The sequence below is a fragment of the Hippopotamus amphibius genome, chromosome 5 (assembly GCF_030028045.1).
Source record: "Hippopotamus amphibius kiboko isolate mHipAmp2 chromosome 5, mHipAmp2.hap2, whole genome shotgun sequence".
Classification (NCBI taxonomy): Eukaryota; Metazoa; Chordata; class Mammalia; order Artiodactyla; family Hippopotamidae; genus Hippopotamus; species Hippopotamus amphibius.
This window is the reverse complement of record NC_080190.1, coordinates 126099296-126116877: the sequence shown is the minus strand read 5'-3', so window position 1 is coordinate 126116877 and position 17582 is coordinate 126099296. Positions and strand designations below refer to the sequence as shown.

Here is a 17582-nt window from a genome sequence, read left to right as displayed (position 1 = left end):
AGTTTTAGCAAGATGCTGTTATGGAATTATTGAAACACTACTATTTTTGTGAGCTTATTAAATCTAAAAATTTTCAACATCAATGAAAACTAAGTATAAGACTCAACACACACACACACACACAAAGGAAAAGCATACACACACACACACAAACTCTTTATATCATTAATTTTGGAGGAGATCTGTTCATAAGTTCATGGAGTTTATTTTTCCATGAATATCAATGATTAAATATGACTATTTAAAATGGCGACCTTAGCTAAATGTCATAAAACAATGGATAAAGCAGCAAAGGATCGTGTAAGGAGGTTATGCCACAGTGCAACTGAAGTAGATAAAAAATTGAATAAAACTTTAAAATGTACACAAAACATTCTGAGTTAAATGAGATTCTAGAATAGATAAAACTGGAGGAGAGGGGCAAGTATCACCTCACTCAGAGTCGACCATCAGCATTTGCTAGTACAGAATTACCTGCCTTAGTGAGCAGGGTTTGAAAGATTTAAATAAGCCGACATTTAAAAAGCCATTCTTTTTCAGCTCTGGAAAGCAGTAAAATAGGGTGGACTGAAAGAGACTACAGGCTTCATAAAACTTACTCCTTCACATAAACCTCACTGATCATTTACTTATCCTCTCTCCCCTCACTAGAAGGAAGGCCCCCAATAACAGAGCCTTTGTATCGTTCACCGCTGATCCTCAGCACCTAGAACGGTGCCTGGAATAAAGCAAGTGCTAAAAGACAGTGTGATGGACAAGCTAAAGGAGGAATGAATCAACAGGACAGATGGAAAATGCTTCTAAGAAATTAGCTTGTATTCTTTGAATACAAAGGGCAGGAAACAGGTGGCAGTAATTTTAAAACCAGTTAGGACAGAGAAAAGTCGGGTGAAGAAAAGCAGTCAGATGAAGAATCTAAAATCTGATGGAGTTAATTCACAAAGCTGACACCTAAGACAAAGTAGACAAAAAAATTTTTTCTGTAAAAAAAATTCAGATTTTTTGTAAAAAATTCAGATTATGATTTTCCTAAAACCACCACTAGTTCTGTAAAATAGTGATGGCTGGCATCCTAATGTTTTGCATAGTTCTGCAACATCTTTAGAGTTGACAACTTAAGATGCCCAAGAAAGAACAGAAACCTTTCAGTTCATATACACACCACTTTGCCTTCTCTGACCAGTGCTGCTAGATTTAGGTGTACTGACTAGCATGAACCCCAAAGTTTGCATTGAAGGATGCACTTTATAAAGAATTTTCAGGTTATATGTCATCCTTTAAATGGCTAACCTCCAGAAGCTGGACACTTCTACAAGACACTGAACAGGGGAAAGCTCACCCTAACAAGCTCAGTACTCCAGGCTATACCCTGGGCACATGGTTTCTAAATTTACATTCAAGTGTCCAACCTTACAGCTACAAGGATTGCCTTATTATAACTTCATAGTGTAGCTCATTCCTTTCTCTGTGCTCACTTTGCATAACAAGGTAGTTGCATAAGCAACCTAAAAATTCGATGGTTTACATGTGTATGTGCATCTATGTATGTGTGTGCAGACATGTGTGAGAGGGAGAGGATGTGTATTTTGATGAAACTATTCTTGGGAAAGTAGTTTAACATGGCCTTGGAGTCTCAAATTTTTCCATGAAAATTTAAGTGGGAACCATTGGACAAGTCACTAAGCCTCACTTTCTTCATTCATGAAACAGAGAGAATCATAATAAGTATCCCATCTCAAGGTTTTTTATAGATTGAGATTATAGATATAACCAATTTTATTGAAACAAATGCTATTTTCTTTTTCTTTTTTTTTTTTTGGCCGCGACATACAGCATGTGGAATCTTAGTTCCCTGACCAGGGAGCTGTTTTCTTTTATATTGGTTATTTGTTTTCAAATTAGAGTAAATGGGTTCATTTTTCCCCCAACTTATTTAGATATGAAGTTACCTAAAAATTCTTACAAAGTCATAATTTTCAGGAGTTGATAAAATAAGAGTGATTTGGATTATATCAAAAAGCCTATAACTTTCAGATTAACCTTAAATATTTTCTACCAATATTTTGTGAACTTCCATTGATGATCTAGATATTTTTTCACTTGAATTTCCATTATTTTGTTACGATTTAAATGTAGTTAATCCTGCAACAAGTCTTAAATTTTTACTCAAAGTTTATGATAATTCTGAGACCTAAGAAGGACTTTTCCAAAGAAGTTACTATTTCTTTGTAGTAACTTTACAACTATATCCACATGTGACTGAAAGTCTTCCCTGGAGGATCTGGAAGGGCTTTGAACCTCAGGGTTGGCGGACTCACTGTGAAGTGTACCAGCTGCCTGCGGTCCTGAACTGTAAGCTCTGCTTCTGACTTGCTGTGTGACCTGGCCCCTTCATACCTTCATCTCTGTGTGCCTGAGTTTCCTCATCTGTAACACGGGAATAATTACATACGTCACCACTTACTGTACAGGGGTACCAACATAAAGCCTTTAAAAGCGCTAAAAAGGGTTGGGGTGGTACAAGATTTATCAACGATACAGTGCTACTTCAAAAATCAGCAACGTTAAAGATTTTTGTTTATTAACTTATAAAAGGTTGTTTATTAAATTTTCTCAAGTTTTGTATAAAAACCTTAAAGCATCTAGGTTATCTTAATTATCTAGAAACTCAAGGATTGATAAAAGGATTTCTTTCCCTACACAAATTTCTTTCTTTCAAGCCTTCTCCCAGGCAATGGTCCTTAAAACTGTAACTTAAGGATGAGGAGTTAGAATTCCATGATCAATCTGTGTGATTCCAAGTCTATTTTTGTCATTTTTATCTTAAACCTTAGAATAATTCTCTCTATATAAACTTGAAAATTCAACCATCCTTGATTAAATTTTTAGCTTTTATCATTGATTTAATGTACATTTACACTGATCATCCTTAATTTCTGAGCAACTGTGCATATATTATCTTGTATTCTACAGTATTTATAAAGTCTAAGGTTTTGTTTTCTACCTCAGTACATAAGACTTCTTGGAAAATAACATGGGCTATAAGTTAATTTTCTATATCACCGATACCATTAACATAGACCTAAATTTAAAAGGCTCCTTTCTTGTAGTGTTTAAAATCATGTTTAAAAAATCAATTCAACAAATACAGAGAGCCTCATAAGTGCCCGTCATTGCACTAGGCACTTAGAATATAAAAAGATGGCTTTGTCCTAAGGGAGTTTACAATCTACTATAGGACAGTATTGTTTAAATTTTTATGTTGTCCATTATTAAACACTTGGGCAAGTACATTACCTTATACCCAGATCACACTGTTAAAGCACTATAGCAATAACTTACTTCTAGGAGTTACATATACAAATATGTACAGTAGAGAACAGAGCTCAATGTATTTTATTTTCTTATAACTCTGCACTTAAAAAATAAAAGGAAAATGTCCATTCTTCAAATCCTGCTCTGGGGTTAGGAGTCATCCACAATCTTTTCCTTTTTAATCAAAAGTCTGTATTTGCAAGATGAACAAGCTAGCTAAAGGTGCAGGCTGGTGTCTATATGACAGCAATGGAAACACACAAAAACAGAAATGTGAAAGTACTGGCAGTAGTCTGTCACTAATTGGCCTGGAAAAAGAAAACCACCAAGTGCTATGATTTCTTTTTCTAATAGACAATCTAAAATGAAAACAAATAGAAAACAAAGAAGAAATATTCCATAAGTAATAAATAAGTATTTCATAGGATAACGTACGATACAGAGACCAAAAAGCTGAGAAATACTTTCCAAAGCAAAAGAAAAGGACAGGATGGCATTCAGATTCTCCAGTTTTCTAAGTAGAATAATTACAGTGAATCCCAGGGGAACACAATTTTATTGACAAACTCATTCTTTTAAAAAGATCTAAATTTTGCCAATATCTATGTCTCATCCTTATTCATAATATTAGAGAGCTGATCACATTTGCTGATGAAAAATGGTAGAAGTCATATATTATTTGAGTTCTATTGTTATTAAACTGGTCACAGATACAAGAATTATAATGAAACCAACCAACAATCACCACTGAGAGATGCCAACTCAATTGAACCAAAGGATTAAAATACACAGAGCTAGACTGATTATACTTGTAAAAAACAGGATAACTGAAGGAATACAAAAAATTTCATAAATCTGATTTAAGAAAGCTGGATTTTGAAGTGTAAAATAAAGCACTGGTAGATATTTGCAAATTTCCAGATTGAATTTTTTTGTAAAGATGGCTTCCCATGCATAAGGAACCTTTCTCTATTGCTATCTCCTGAGACACTAATTTTTAAAGTAATGCAATGATAGTATCTAAATTTTGATATACGTTGGCTATTTAAGCATTTATTTTAAAGTGCTTTCCTTTAATAATCAGTTTTATACAACTCACCACTTTTGCATCAATTGCAACCTGAGCAAAGCCTTTACGATTACCCCACACGATGTTGTAGGTCTCATCGCTTATCAGGGCTTCTCGAACGCCACCTGGTGAGATAGCTAACAAGTGACCACTCCGCAGAATTTCAACACATTTTTCTCTTGGTCCATGTATAGCACAAAATACGTCTAGTAATAAACTAAACCCTGTAAGAAACATCAGCATAAAGATACATCTTAAGTACTTCTTGCCCAATTCTTCAAGAGCAAAAATCTTCACAACCTACATAATGTACTATCTATACTTAAATCCGTGTATATATATATATATATATTACTTTTTTTTAAACCAACAAGAACTCTTAAGGCTAACATAAGATTAATATTCCTGGTAAATTAATAGCTATGTCTTGTTGATCACCTACTACTCTGGCTAAGTATTCAAGCTCTTAATTAAAACTCACTGGACTTCCCTGGCGGTCCAGTGGTTAAGACTCCACGCTTCCAGTGCAGGGGGCACGGGTTCCATCCCTGGTCGGGGAACTAAGCACCCACATGCTTCTCAGCACGGTGGCCAAAAAAAAAAAAAAAAACCCGGGAAAACAGGGATTCTTATCCCCATTTTACAGATGAGGAAAGTTGGCTCAGAGAGTTAAGAAGCTTGCTCAAAGTCACACACCTAGGAAAGGGCAGGGCAGAGATGATTCTGGTCCAGGTATGTCTAGCCCAAAGCTCCTTCCACTGCATCTTATGGCCAAACACTGTCTACAGTACTTATTAGAGCAATCAGAAAGGGTATCCCACCAGCATTCGCACCTCTAATCTTCCATTAACCCTATAAGAAACAGAATCACTCAAGAGAATATGTGTCTGACTGGCCTAGCCCTACCAAAATTGGCAAGTCGCAGTTAAATCTATTGGAATTAAATGTTACATACTGCTAATTCCACAATAAAAATTTTTAAAGCAACAATAATTGCAATATCATTAGGAGTTTCTAATAAAATGAGTGGCTCAGGAATAATTAATTTCAGTCTTAATATTATACAGTTTTTCAAATCACAATTATTTATGGATGAAAGAAATAATCCTATCAGTAATCAAATATTTTAACTAAATCCTAAACTGGAACTTTAGAGGACATGTCATCCCTTGAGACTGGGAAGTGTGCGGATGGGTAGTGAAAATACCAAGCAGAATAACCAAACTACTCATAAGCTTAAGGATCTGAAGCAAGATTATCAACATTATGGAGAAGAAATAATTTGCATCCTACATTACGTTAAAAGCTCACTGATTTCACTAAATGCATTCTCATGGTAAATGAATAAGCAGGGGAGGTTTAATAAATTACAAGATCATAAAGATCATAAAGGGGGGGCTTCTTAGGTGGCGCAGTGGTTAAGAATCTGCCTGTCAATGCAAGGGACATGGGTTCGAGCCCTGCTCCAGGAAGATCCCACATGTCGCGGAGCAACTAAGTCCTTGCACCACAACTACTGAGCCTGTGCTGTAGAGCCCATGAGCCACAACTATTGAGCCCATGTGCTGCAACTACTGAAGCCCACGTGCCTAGAGCCCGTGCTCCGCAACAAGAGAAGCCACGGCAGTGAGGAGCCCGCGCACCACAACGAAGAGTACCCCCCACTTACCACAACTAAAGAAAGCTCGTGCACAGCAAAAAAAGACCCAACACAACCAATAAAATAAATAAATTTATAAAAAAAAAAAGATCATAAAGGGGGAAAATTTTTAAGTCACATGCTAAGTAATAAAATATTTAATATTTTAAAATAATAAAATATTCACATTCTATTATGTATAAAAAGAAAGAAATGGAAGCAACCTAATGTTCCATAAGCAAAAACTAGTTAAGTAAATATTTTAGTCACACCTTAAAAATGCTCTTTATAAAACATGGGGAAATGTTAATGCTACATTAAATTTAAAAAAACAAAAACAAAATAGTTTGCATAATGTAAAGATGTGCAAATTAAAAATGAAGCAAAATAAATCGAAATGATAACTGGATATATGTTAGGGTGGTAAGATCCTAAAATGATGTTCTTCTTTCCTCTAGTTTCCAAGTTTATTATAAAGTGATCATAGTACTTTCTAAAGAAATGCCTTTTATAGCCGATTTAGCTTATACACAAAGCACAAATGGCTTTTTAGTGACACAAGGATACTGGAAACATTAACCACATCTACAAAAGGTACTAACTGAACTGCTACTTCACTCACTGTCTACTGTTTATCTGGTTGATGGCTGGCTTTTGCTTTTATCATTCCAGAGAGCATACTATAAACTTTCCTAGCTTGTTTCTAGTGACTTGGTAACAGAAGAAAATAAGATTTAATCTCAACAAGTTTACTTTAGAACGATTTTTTTAAAACTCTTATGTTTGAAACCAATCAGTTCATTAATCTTTTTAAAAAGGTTAAAAGCCTTTATGAAGATGAATATTAAAAAGAATGTAGTCCTCAATCTTAAGAGTTATAATTCCACCAAGCAAGTCAAGTATGATGAGACAATAGGCTCTTTAGGTTAGGATTTCTGAGGCAATATTATATTATTATATAAAGACAAAATATATCTTGGCTAATTTTTCAAACTAATTTTGATTTGCTATCAAACTGAAAGCAATCAAACGCTAATTACTATAAAATTAAACTCCCCAATCAATATCTCATGGAAAAATTCACCACATGAAAAATCAACTACCTTCTATATCAAAATATAAATTAATTTTTTGGCAAAAGTTACAATTTCTTTTAGGATTTAACTTCGAAAAATAATGACTACCTGTTAATAGGGAAAGAAATTAGATAACATTTTGGCCATAATGTTTCTATATTTAGATATATTACCCAAAACAGATACTAAAACTCAAAGATATACAGACTGTCACATAATGTGATCATGTTAAGTAAACATTTTTATATCACCAGCTACAGTGAAAGTTTACCTGGAATTTTAAAGACAAAGTGATCAGCTACTACTCGGCAAGTTCTGCCTTTGTGGATAAAAATTTTAGCCATGAAGTAGTAAAAATCTATGGGAATAGCTCCATGGTAAAAAATGATCAGTGCTGGTCCTTCTTCTGGTATTTTTTCCATCCCATGAACTTCATAACCTGTTAGACAAAATACAGATACTTAAAATGTATTTAATACTAGTTTATTTACACTCAAGGATGGTTACTAACTCAGACACTCAGTCTTTTCTTACAGAAGCGCGTGGGCCCCCGTTTGCATACGTTCCCCTTCCCTCCCTTCCTGAACACATCGGTCCCACAGCCCCGGGTGGGCCAGCGTGCAGCAGGCGCCTGTGCGGAGGGCGGGCTGCGGTGGGTGCTGGAAACCAGGCAGGGTGAGGAGGCCATCCATACACGGTGGCCGGAGGTGGCGAGTCAAAGCCCAAACGGTCACGGAGCACCCACACAGGAGAAGGGCCTAGAAAGGGGCTGGGGCCCCAGTGGGCCAAGGCCGGGGGCCACGGGGCTCGAGGATGGGTGCACAGCCGAGTGCAATGAGGATGGCAGGTGCGTGAATGGCCTGGTAGAGGGCTCAGAGCCCGAGTGGTGTAGGATGGTACCCCTGAGCGGGGAGGGGGAGGAAGGGGGCAGTGATGGGAGACTGGTCACACCCGGGGGAACTGAGCAAATCAGTTTACCTACTAAGCATAATGTCAGCCTGGTTTCTCACTGTTGGAAAAGGTTAACAGTTCAAATACAGAAAAGGAGGAAACCAGAATAAACTCTGCGGCCATAAGAGAACCTTGCTCCCACCCTAAGAAGGAGGAGAAGCAGCGAGTTAGAAAGCTGTGGTCACCCTCTCAGCCGGGAGGGAGGGAGGGCAGGTGCCACAAAGTGGGTGAGAAGAAAACAACCAAGATGTTAGCAAACACTTAAAGACCGCACGTGGGCGAGGGCTGGGCGCAGGATCCCTGGGGACCCGGACACAAGCAGGAGTCGACACCCACTCCCAGCCTCACACAGGCCTCAGCGCGTGCTCACAGGAAAACCAGGGGCAGGGCAGGCCAGCGACCCGCGAGAGCTCCGGCCAGCGGCCCAGAGAACAAAATCCCACTCGCTTCCGGGACGCTTCTCTTGCAAAAGCAAAACCTGGCGCAGGCAGAGGCGCAGGAAAGCCTTCCGCCCCGTGTAAGAAAGGGTACCTGCCTAAGGCATCTGATGCGGGGAGGCGCGGAGCTCCATGCCCCTCTCCTCTGGTATTGAAGGAATAAAACTATTATACTTGGTAATATTTCAAATGGACTCGAGAATGTTTTTAAAAACTAAATTTAATGATATCTTAAGATTTTGTATATTTCTATACTTTCAACATTTCTTCCTAATTACCAAATTCTAATTCAAATAATTCCATTTACTTAGAACATTCACTGAAGTTGTCTGACGTTGTCAAAAGGATCAATTGTCCCATCAGATACATTTTCTAGGAAATAAAGAATACTTGTTTCAGGGATTCTATACAGAATATTCCTGAGGTTCTCGTTTTTCCAGAATATTTTTTTTTAAGAATTGAGAAATAAATGAGCTACTTAATACCAGATCACCTGGTTGAAAGCAGAAAAATTCAATGAATCAATTCATTATTAACAAAAACTAGAGTTTACCGAGTTTACCATCCTGTCGCTAAATATTAAGCCCAAATATTCAACTGTGTTATAAGCCCCAATATTCAACTGTGTTACTCGTAAAGCACAGATGTGGTCATACGCTCCTCGCTATAAAACCACCAGCGGATTATCACGCTGGTCACACAATGTCAAGGCCTTTAAGGTCCCAATTGCCAATCAAGTGACGTCAGAGTCTTTCTGTGTCACGTGGAGCCAGGGCACCTCCCACCTCAGTGCTGCTCACGTGACCGCCTCTAACGGAACACTTCCGGTCTCCTGTTTCCCTGCGGAGCAAAAGTAGGAATTCTGCGGCACTTTACCTGCTCCTTCCTCAGACTCTGTATTCCCCTGGTCACCAGGCTCTGTGCGTTTAACCTCCAGAAACTCTTTTAAATCTGTCACTCCCTCTCCCCGACGTTGGATGTTTGGTCCTATCCTGCCTACAGAACCCCAGTCCTGGGGTCTGATGGGCAATAGCAGCTCAGAGAACGCAATCAGGAAGGCGGCTCCATCCATCCGCTGTCCAGGGACGGATGCACATTTTATGCACATTTTGAGTGGTCTGGGCCCCTTCGATGGAAACAGCCCTACGCTGTGACGATCGTGGTTCTCTTAGTTTGTGTCGTGAGATGCACATTTATTTACCTCCCTTGCTCGGTCCCCTGCCCCTGAGCACTCTCCAGGTTCTTTGGTTTCCAGTGTAGCTTCGCCCACAGAGAGAGAATCTCATGGTCACAGGGAGCTCAGGAAGTCTCATCTTCATAGCAATTGTTTACTATGTAAATAAGTTACTGCCTACTGGCTTCAGACATCAGCATCGTGAATTCAGATAATGATAGTCTCCTCCCAAGGGATAGATCCCTTCCCGATTTGTCAAGGGAAATCCACTTGTAAGGCTATCCATCTACACACTATGGTAAAATAACAATATCATCCTTTTGGGCCTTCCTCAGGAAAGCAAATAGAGACAAACTACCTACAAAATAAAGTCAAAATTCAAAGCATAGCAGTCAAGAGCCTTCAAAACATTTCAGTCCACTTTTCCAGGTTCATCCTTCTGCGTACTTCTCACCCATGAACGGTTCATCTTCTGGTCCTGAATACACCCTGCTTTTTATCCGGTACTTGGGTGTGTGCATGTTTTAACATAGGTGGTTTCCTATTATGACTATAGTAATGAATCTTAGTTGTTGTTGTTTTTTTTTTTTCATTCAACAACGTATCTTGGGCATCTGTTTGAAAGACACATGCAATGATTATTTTTTTAATGATTTTTTAATGGTTATAAAGTATTCCATAATGAATTCCTATCACAGCCCATTTATCCATTTCCCTATTTAGGGACAACTGAATTGTTTCCAATTTTTCAAATACTGGTCGCAATGAACACTCATTTATTTGCATCCATGTGTGCTGAATGTGTGAGTTCATCGCTGGACTGGATGCTAAGACGGGCAACTGTTGATCATGTGACACACCCATATTAAATTATAACAGAAACCACCAAATCGCCCTCCTGACAGGTGGCACTACAGCACTTTCTCACATGCACCGAGTTCCCGTCTCCAAGTTCTCAAACTTTAATTATTTGCCAATCTTTTGAGTAAAAATGATATCTCAGTGTAGTTTTAATTTGCACTTCCCTAATTACTAGTGAGTTTGTGCATCTGATATAGACTGGCATTTATGTCTAGACCTAAAGGCCACATGCTTAGACCACTTTTCAGTTGGATTTTTTTCCTACTGATTTATTATTTTCTAAGCTGTTGTGAGTGACTTGTGATCTTCCCCATCTTTTGACATTCTTTTAGTTATGTCTTTTTTGAACAGTTTTTGGTTTTTGCGTCTTTAAGAAGACCTTCCGTACTTGGAGATCATCAAATATTTTTCCATGTCTTTTCCTGCTGATCTGGAATACCACTTTTGTCATTTACTAAATTCATGACTCTGACTTTTTAATGAGTTTGATCTGTTTGTAATGATCCTTTCCCTGTATCAATACCATAATTTTAATCACTATAAATGTTAATGTTTTTGATATAAGGGAAAACTCCCCCTTTTGTTTTTTCCAATTTGTCTCAGTTATTCTTGTTTGCCCTTTTATATGAATTTTAGAAGTTGATGAAAAAGTGTTAGATGTATACTGAATTAGTAAAGGAACTGGGAGTGTGTGGGCTGCAGAGTCACATTTCAACTATGCTGAGACTTTCTATCCACTTAAACTTTTTAAAATTCCATCTGTATATAGTTTCTCCATAAAGTTCTTACATGTTTTTTGTTAGATTCAGTCTCAAACAGAATTTTTCCTTTCCATTTTAAAAATGATTGTTGGTGGTGTATGAGTAGTTACTAATTTGGGGATTATCATACGCCCATTTCCCCTGCTAACCAATCTTATTAGTTCTGACAGTGGATTCACTGGGTTCTTTCAGGCATCTCTTCTTTTCTCGTCTTGATACTTACATCCAGGAGCTCCAGGACAGTGTTCAATAGCAGTGATGAGAGCATCCTTGTCCTGGTCCCTACTTATTAGGAATCGCTTTAATAATACTTGTCCACTTCTCCAATGTGGATCATCTTTGTTGAAGATTTCTGGTACATTCCCTTTAGTGAAGTAGTACCTTTTAGTCTTCACTTCCTAAGATTTTTTTTTTACTAAGATAGTTTTTCATAACTATTGAATTTTATAAAACTACTTTCTATGAGACTGACCTGCAAATCTGCTTTTTTGTGTCCTCCTTAGTTTCTACAGCAAAGTTCTACTAGCCTTGCAAAATAAAGTGTGCAGCTCCATATTTTTTCCTACACTCTCAAACACTTTAAGATGTGAGAGTTGTATGGACTGGCAAGGGCATTCGTATTAAGGGGTAAATAGTAAGAATTCAACACATCAACAGCAGTGGTTCCTGTTTGCAAAGCTGGTGACGACCACTGCTCTGACCCTGAGCCCCAACCAGGGACAAACCTGCTGCCCAGCACAGGTCAGAGAAGCACAAGCCTGGAGTCAGGATCCAGAGGCTGCATCCTGGCTTTTCTCCCCGGCTGACTCATGCCTCGGGCGCTAACAACCTCTCTGTTCTTCAGTTTCCTCATGGGAAACTGTAAAATGGAGATAACACATGGACTCTATCCACTGTGTTATAAGAATTGGTGCAGGTTAAGCATTTGACACTGTGTGGCCTATCAAGTGCTCAAAAAAGATCTGCAGGCATTTGTAGGATTAAAATGACAATTCATCAGCTAAGTAAGTCACATAATGACTTCTGAAATGAATCAAACAGAAAACAGGTAAATTCTGGTATATAAATAATATTTAATTTAATATTATTACTATTTAATATTATTTAATATTTCATTTTTTAAAAATCTCCACACTAGGAAAGTCACACTTATTTTCAACAAAATGGAAGTAAATACTAAGTAAACATTTTCAAAAGTTTTCCATACTGTTTTGATATGCCTCTTACTCTTTTCGATGTCAAATATTAATTTTTTATTTTAGCTCAGTAATAGTCTACACTACTACATGGTTCTTGTTTAATAGAAACTAATGTGCTTCCTTAAAATAATTTTAAGCAAGACATATATATGCACAATGCATGCAAACAGACAACAGGACACAGTAACCGTCCCTCCCACTATATTCTACAATATTTCCCCAATCAGCCAAATGGAAGGGTGACCAGTTTCAGCGCCACCCACACAAACGGGAGCCCAGAGCTTGAAGCAATCTCACTTACCGTGCCAGACAGCTGCGTGTCCATCCCATAGCGTCGCCACCGTCTTCCTGGCCCCGTCCCACAAGTTATGAGAGTAAGCTTCTCTTAACACATTCTTCCTCTTATAAATGTGCAAGAAAATAATAGTAAGGTAGAGCAGAAAGATAGTAAAGTAAGGAAGTATTAAAAGTATGAGTGGTGTGAAAACCCACAGGAGATAGTTTGCAAAATTCCAGTAGTCCTCCAGCTGCTCCACACCAAGCCACTCTTCAAGTATGTGGATCACACACGTCATGTAGGGCATGGAATCCTGTCCTGTACCACAGGTTCGGTTTCTGTCTATCATTTTTCTTTAGGTGAAAATGACCAATTCAGTCTCTTTCTTCATCCTCATGGCAGGTGTTTAATTTAGCCACTAGGCGGGAAAAATAACCCAAGGTGATTCTCTTCACAGCTGAGACATTAAATGTTTTAGTCTACATAAATACTCTGTAGTCATTTCTTCATACCAAAATGAGTAGGTTGTTAACAGTTAACTTTGTTGCAGATTTAAAGGTGAAAGTGGGTTTCATTTGTCCAGCTGGTGAAGTGTGTTCCGTTTAGCTTCTGAAATAGCTCACAAGCTATAATTACAAGAGGAAAACAAAGCTGATGATTGAAACTTCAGATTGATCTTAATAATCTGACTTATCTTCAGTGGATCATACTGAACGTCTGTATTTGAAACTAAGTTATGTTGAGATAACTATTCTTTACGGAAGAAAACGTCAATATCTGATTCAATAACAGTAACCCAATTCTTTAGGAAAAGATGACATACATTTTTTAGGTATTACCTTTTACAAGCAGACTTATAGAAAAGCTCTCTGTTCCTTTGACATTATACAATAATAAAAATTTGTCAGTGTCATTTTTATCTTATAGTCACTAAAACTTCTCTTATATCTTAAATTTTTTTTTTTTTTTAAGGTTGGAATTGCTTTTATTGGGGTGAGCGCCACAGGCCCGCCATGGTTGGGTTAGTGTTCTGCCCTAAGAGGCAGCCGAAGCCTGGCACCTCCACCCGCCACCTACCTGGGTTAGTGGAACATGCAAAGCTCAGTCGGAGGGTGGAGGCAGGGGTGGAAGCCACCAGGGCCCGGGGCTGGATGGAACAGGGGCGGGTGGCACCGGGCTGGGCTGCCTTGTCCTCAGGCCCCACACAGGGGCTGAGACTCCCCTGGAGATGCAGGCAGGCAGCACCCACGATGGGGTTCCACAGGCTCCAGGGGACACTGGGCCCAGAGTGGGGAAGAGGCCTGCAGAAACCCAGCCATGCCCGGCCGGCATGCCCGAGAGTTGGGCAGTGGCGAGCCTTTCACCAGGAGGGTCCGTCTCCCACCCCAGGTGTGGGTCCTTTGGGCCTGGGGTGCGAAGGGGGACACAGAAGGCACTTACTAGGGGGCTGAGGCTGGAAGGCTGGAAGGCTCTCCAAACCATTCACTTAACTTACCAGAACTTAGATAAATATCTTGTCCCAAGCTGCAATGTCTGTATTCTGGAAAACAGTATACAAATGGAAGAAAAATATGATTTAAACAAGGATAACCATTAATACCTAGAGATAGAATTTCCATTAAATAAATGGCAAGAGACATTCACCAGTGTGTGACAGATGTGCTTACAGCCCTACACTAGTGTATCACCACTGAAAATTATAGTCACGCTACCAATGCTTGTAGTGAGGACACCTCTATACACTGCTTTAGTTCCACACTATAAAGCCCCACCTAAGACTTTTTTTTAAATTCAGAGCTATAGAATATTTTGCTTCTTCAGAGAAAAAGTATGAAGTTTAGATGTGTCACAGACTCTCTTTTTAGTAATCACCAGACAATAAGATGATGGTCAAACATGATATTCGATGATTCAGTGCCATCAGCCTTCACGATCATGTGTTCCTACATGAGATTTCCTTCCTCTGTTCCTATCTTCCCTGCTTCTGATTCTATTCTTAGAGATATTTTATCATTATTCCATACCATCTAACCTTAATGAAAATTATCTCAAGTCCTTTGTGGATGAGGAAGGAAATGAAAAAATGAAAGAAAGGTATGGAGGGAGAGGGAGAGACAGATATTCAAGAGCAATTACATGTTGTCTTGAAGCCAAGATTATGTTGCTAGTAACTAGCATATTCACAGGGCACGGAATTGCCTTGTTCATCCAGGGATGGAGGATATGGTCCAGTTTTCTGGTGACCAATAGCATTTATCTGTGAGAAATCTGGGCCTGTTATGGTAACAGAAGGTGGACCCAGCACACATTAAGCCCACAAACCTGTGTTTTATTTACGTCACATTTTAATCAATCCATCTAAAGAGTCAAACTGCTAAAATTTACCAGTGTCTGATCATTTAGAGTGCAACATAGCAAAACTTACTACTTTTTAAAATGAGAACTTTCCTCTTTAGGATGGCTATAATCAAGAAAAGAAAAAAAGGAAAATAACAAGTACTGTTGATGATATGGAGAAATTAGAAGCTTCATACATCACTGGTAGGAATATAAAATGGTGCAGTCACTGTGGAAATCAGTTTGGCAGTCCTCAAAAAGCTAAACATAGAGTTACCATTTGACCCAGTGATTCTGGTCCTAGGCATACACCCAAGAGAACTGAAAACATATTCCACACAAAAATCTGCATACAAATGTTGACAGCAGCATTATTCATGATAGCCAAAAACTGGAAACAACCCAAATGCCCATCAACTGATGGATAAAAATATGCTATACCCATAAAACAGAATATCATTCAGGCACACAAAACAATGAAGTACTAGTCACACTACAATATGTGTGAACCCTGAAAACATTGTACTAAGTAAAAAAAGTCCAATACTAAAGGCCACATCTTGCATGACTCCTTTATATGAAACACCCAGAACAGGCCAATCCACATGGTCAGAAAGGTTAGTGGCTGCCCAGGGCTGGGAGAGGGGCAATGAGAAGTGACTGCCAATGGAAACAGAGGGGTCTTTCAGGGATAATGAAAATGTTCTGGAATTGGATGGTAGTGATGGATGTATAACCTTGTGAATATACTAAAAACCACTGAGTTGCACATTTTTACATGGTGAATGTTATGATGAATTATATCTTAATAGAAAGAGCTTTCAAATATTAACACATTAAAATTTATGATAGCCTCTCAAATATGTTAAAAGAAGCTTTTCCCAGGCCTGAAAACCAATTGTTTTGGTGATCTGACCCTTATCATTTAATACAATTGTCCCAATAATGTAGCCTCATTTCCAATGTTTAATAGGATTGTAAAACCTTACAATTTTAAAACCTTTAGTACCTCCCCCCACCCCAACTGGTAACAGAACTACACCTCTTATCCTAAGTTGCATTCTGACTCATTACACACACTTAGCACACACAGCAGAGGAAGGGACGGTGCTCAGGCAGACACACAGGGACAGAGGCTACGCAGACCCTCATGAGATCCGGCCATCCGCCAACAGCCCTCAAGTGCCGCACGGAAGGACCTCCTCCAAAAACGGTCCACCCTGACTCTGATTTAAAACCTCCCAGGACAGTAAACTCAAAAGGTGCCCTTTCCATCAGCAAAACCATTCATCGAAACACGAAAAAGATCTTCCTTACACTTACGTCACTGGAATTTTCCCCATGCACCTAGTTCTGTACCCTAGAACCTCTTCCATTAGACAGCCTCTTAAGTTTTAGGACAGCTACCACAAAGCTATAAAATTCTCTTTTCTAGTCAGAATCCTTAATCCTTTCATCCACTCCTCAGGCCTGGTTTCATAACCTTTCACCACTCAGGTCACTCCCTGTGACCAGAGGACTCTGCTTACCCAATATCGAGAGGAGCAGGTACAGTAACCCGCCTGGGCCTGTAAAACTGGGATAACAATAGGAGATAAACAGACTACCTTAGATGATGGAGGTGCCATGGAGAAAACCCCCAGCAGGGTGAGCGTGGTCTGGACGTCTACAGCAGGCAAGGCGGTCGGAGGGGAGGGCTGCTACACGACACAGTGTCATCTGGGAAGGCCTCTCTGAAACGGATGTTTGAGCAAAGACCTGAGGACGTGAGGAAGCAAACCACGTGGGCATTTGGAAGAGAATTCCTGGCTGAAAGGACGGTGAGTACAAAGGATGTGCACTTGGGGTGGTGTGAGGAGCAGCAAAGCAGGCAGGCTGAGGAACAGGCACCCGGGGCAGGGTGGGCAGTCAGAGACAGGGAGCACCGAAGAGCTGTGTGGGCCAGCTTTCACCTAAGTGAGATGGAAGAGGCACCAGAAGGGTGGGTTCTAAATGACTGCTGTGTGTGTTGACAACACAGTGCACAGGGAGTGAAAAGGAAGTTACTGCAGTCCCAAGACGAGTGATGAAAGTGACTGGGACAAATGTGGCAGAGTGAAGGCTGTAAATGATGCTCAGCTTCTGGATGTATTTTGAGGATAAAGCCAACAGGGTATGCTGATGAGTGCATGTAGATCATGAGTGAGCGAGAAGTCCAGGACGGCCACACGGTGTTCAGGCAACGTGGCTTTGTATCCTGTGAGGCTCTGTCACTCCCTGTGTGACCCAGGCGAGTTACGTAACATCTCTCTCCTCAGTTTCTCCATCTATAAAATGAGGATAATAACAGTACCTCCCTAATAAGACTGTTGTGAGAAAAGCTCAGAAGCATGCCTTCCACCATAAAAGCACTAAACAAGTATTACTATCACGATTAGCATTAGCTTGCCTGGGAGTTGCCGGAAGAACAGGTTTAGGCACCCTAGGAATTCCTGGCTTTCAGGAAT

General features: G+C 39.5%; 1 protein-coding gene across 17 annotated transcripts in view; it reads right to left on the bottom strand.

The window, feature by feature from the left end:
* The window catches only part of TMEM68 (transmembrane protein 68), a 31730-nt gene that overhangs the window by 10751 nt on the left and 3397 nt on the right, over nucleotides 1–17582 (bottom strand). For 4 of the 17 annotated variants that reach the window (XM_057736007.1, XM_057736006.1, XM_057736009.1 and 1 more), the window contains exons 2-6: nucleotides 16704–16854; nucleotides 14255–14299; nucleotides 12784–13385; nucleotides 7371–7538; nucleotides 4415–4608 (exon numbers count right to left, since the gene is read on the bottom strand). In XM_057736007.1, coding sequence (XP_057591990.1) covers nucleotides 4415–4608; nucleotides 7371–7538; nucleotides 12784–13108 — 687 coding nt within the window. In that variant the 5' untranslated portion in view covers nucleotides 13109–13385; nucleotides 14255–14299; nucleotides 16704–16854. Of the gene's footprint in view, nucleotides 1–2318; nucleotides 2428–4414; nucleotides 4609–7370; nucleotides 7539–9363; nucleotides 10276–12783; nucleotides 13386–14254; nucleotides 14300–16703; nucleotides 16855–17582 lie in introns of those variants that run through there. The other 13 variants (XM_057736015.1, XM_057736014.1, XM_057736013.1 and 10 more) reach the window with 8 other exon arrangements.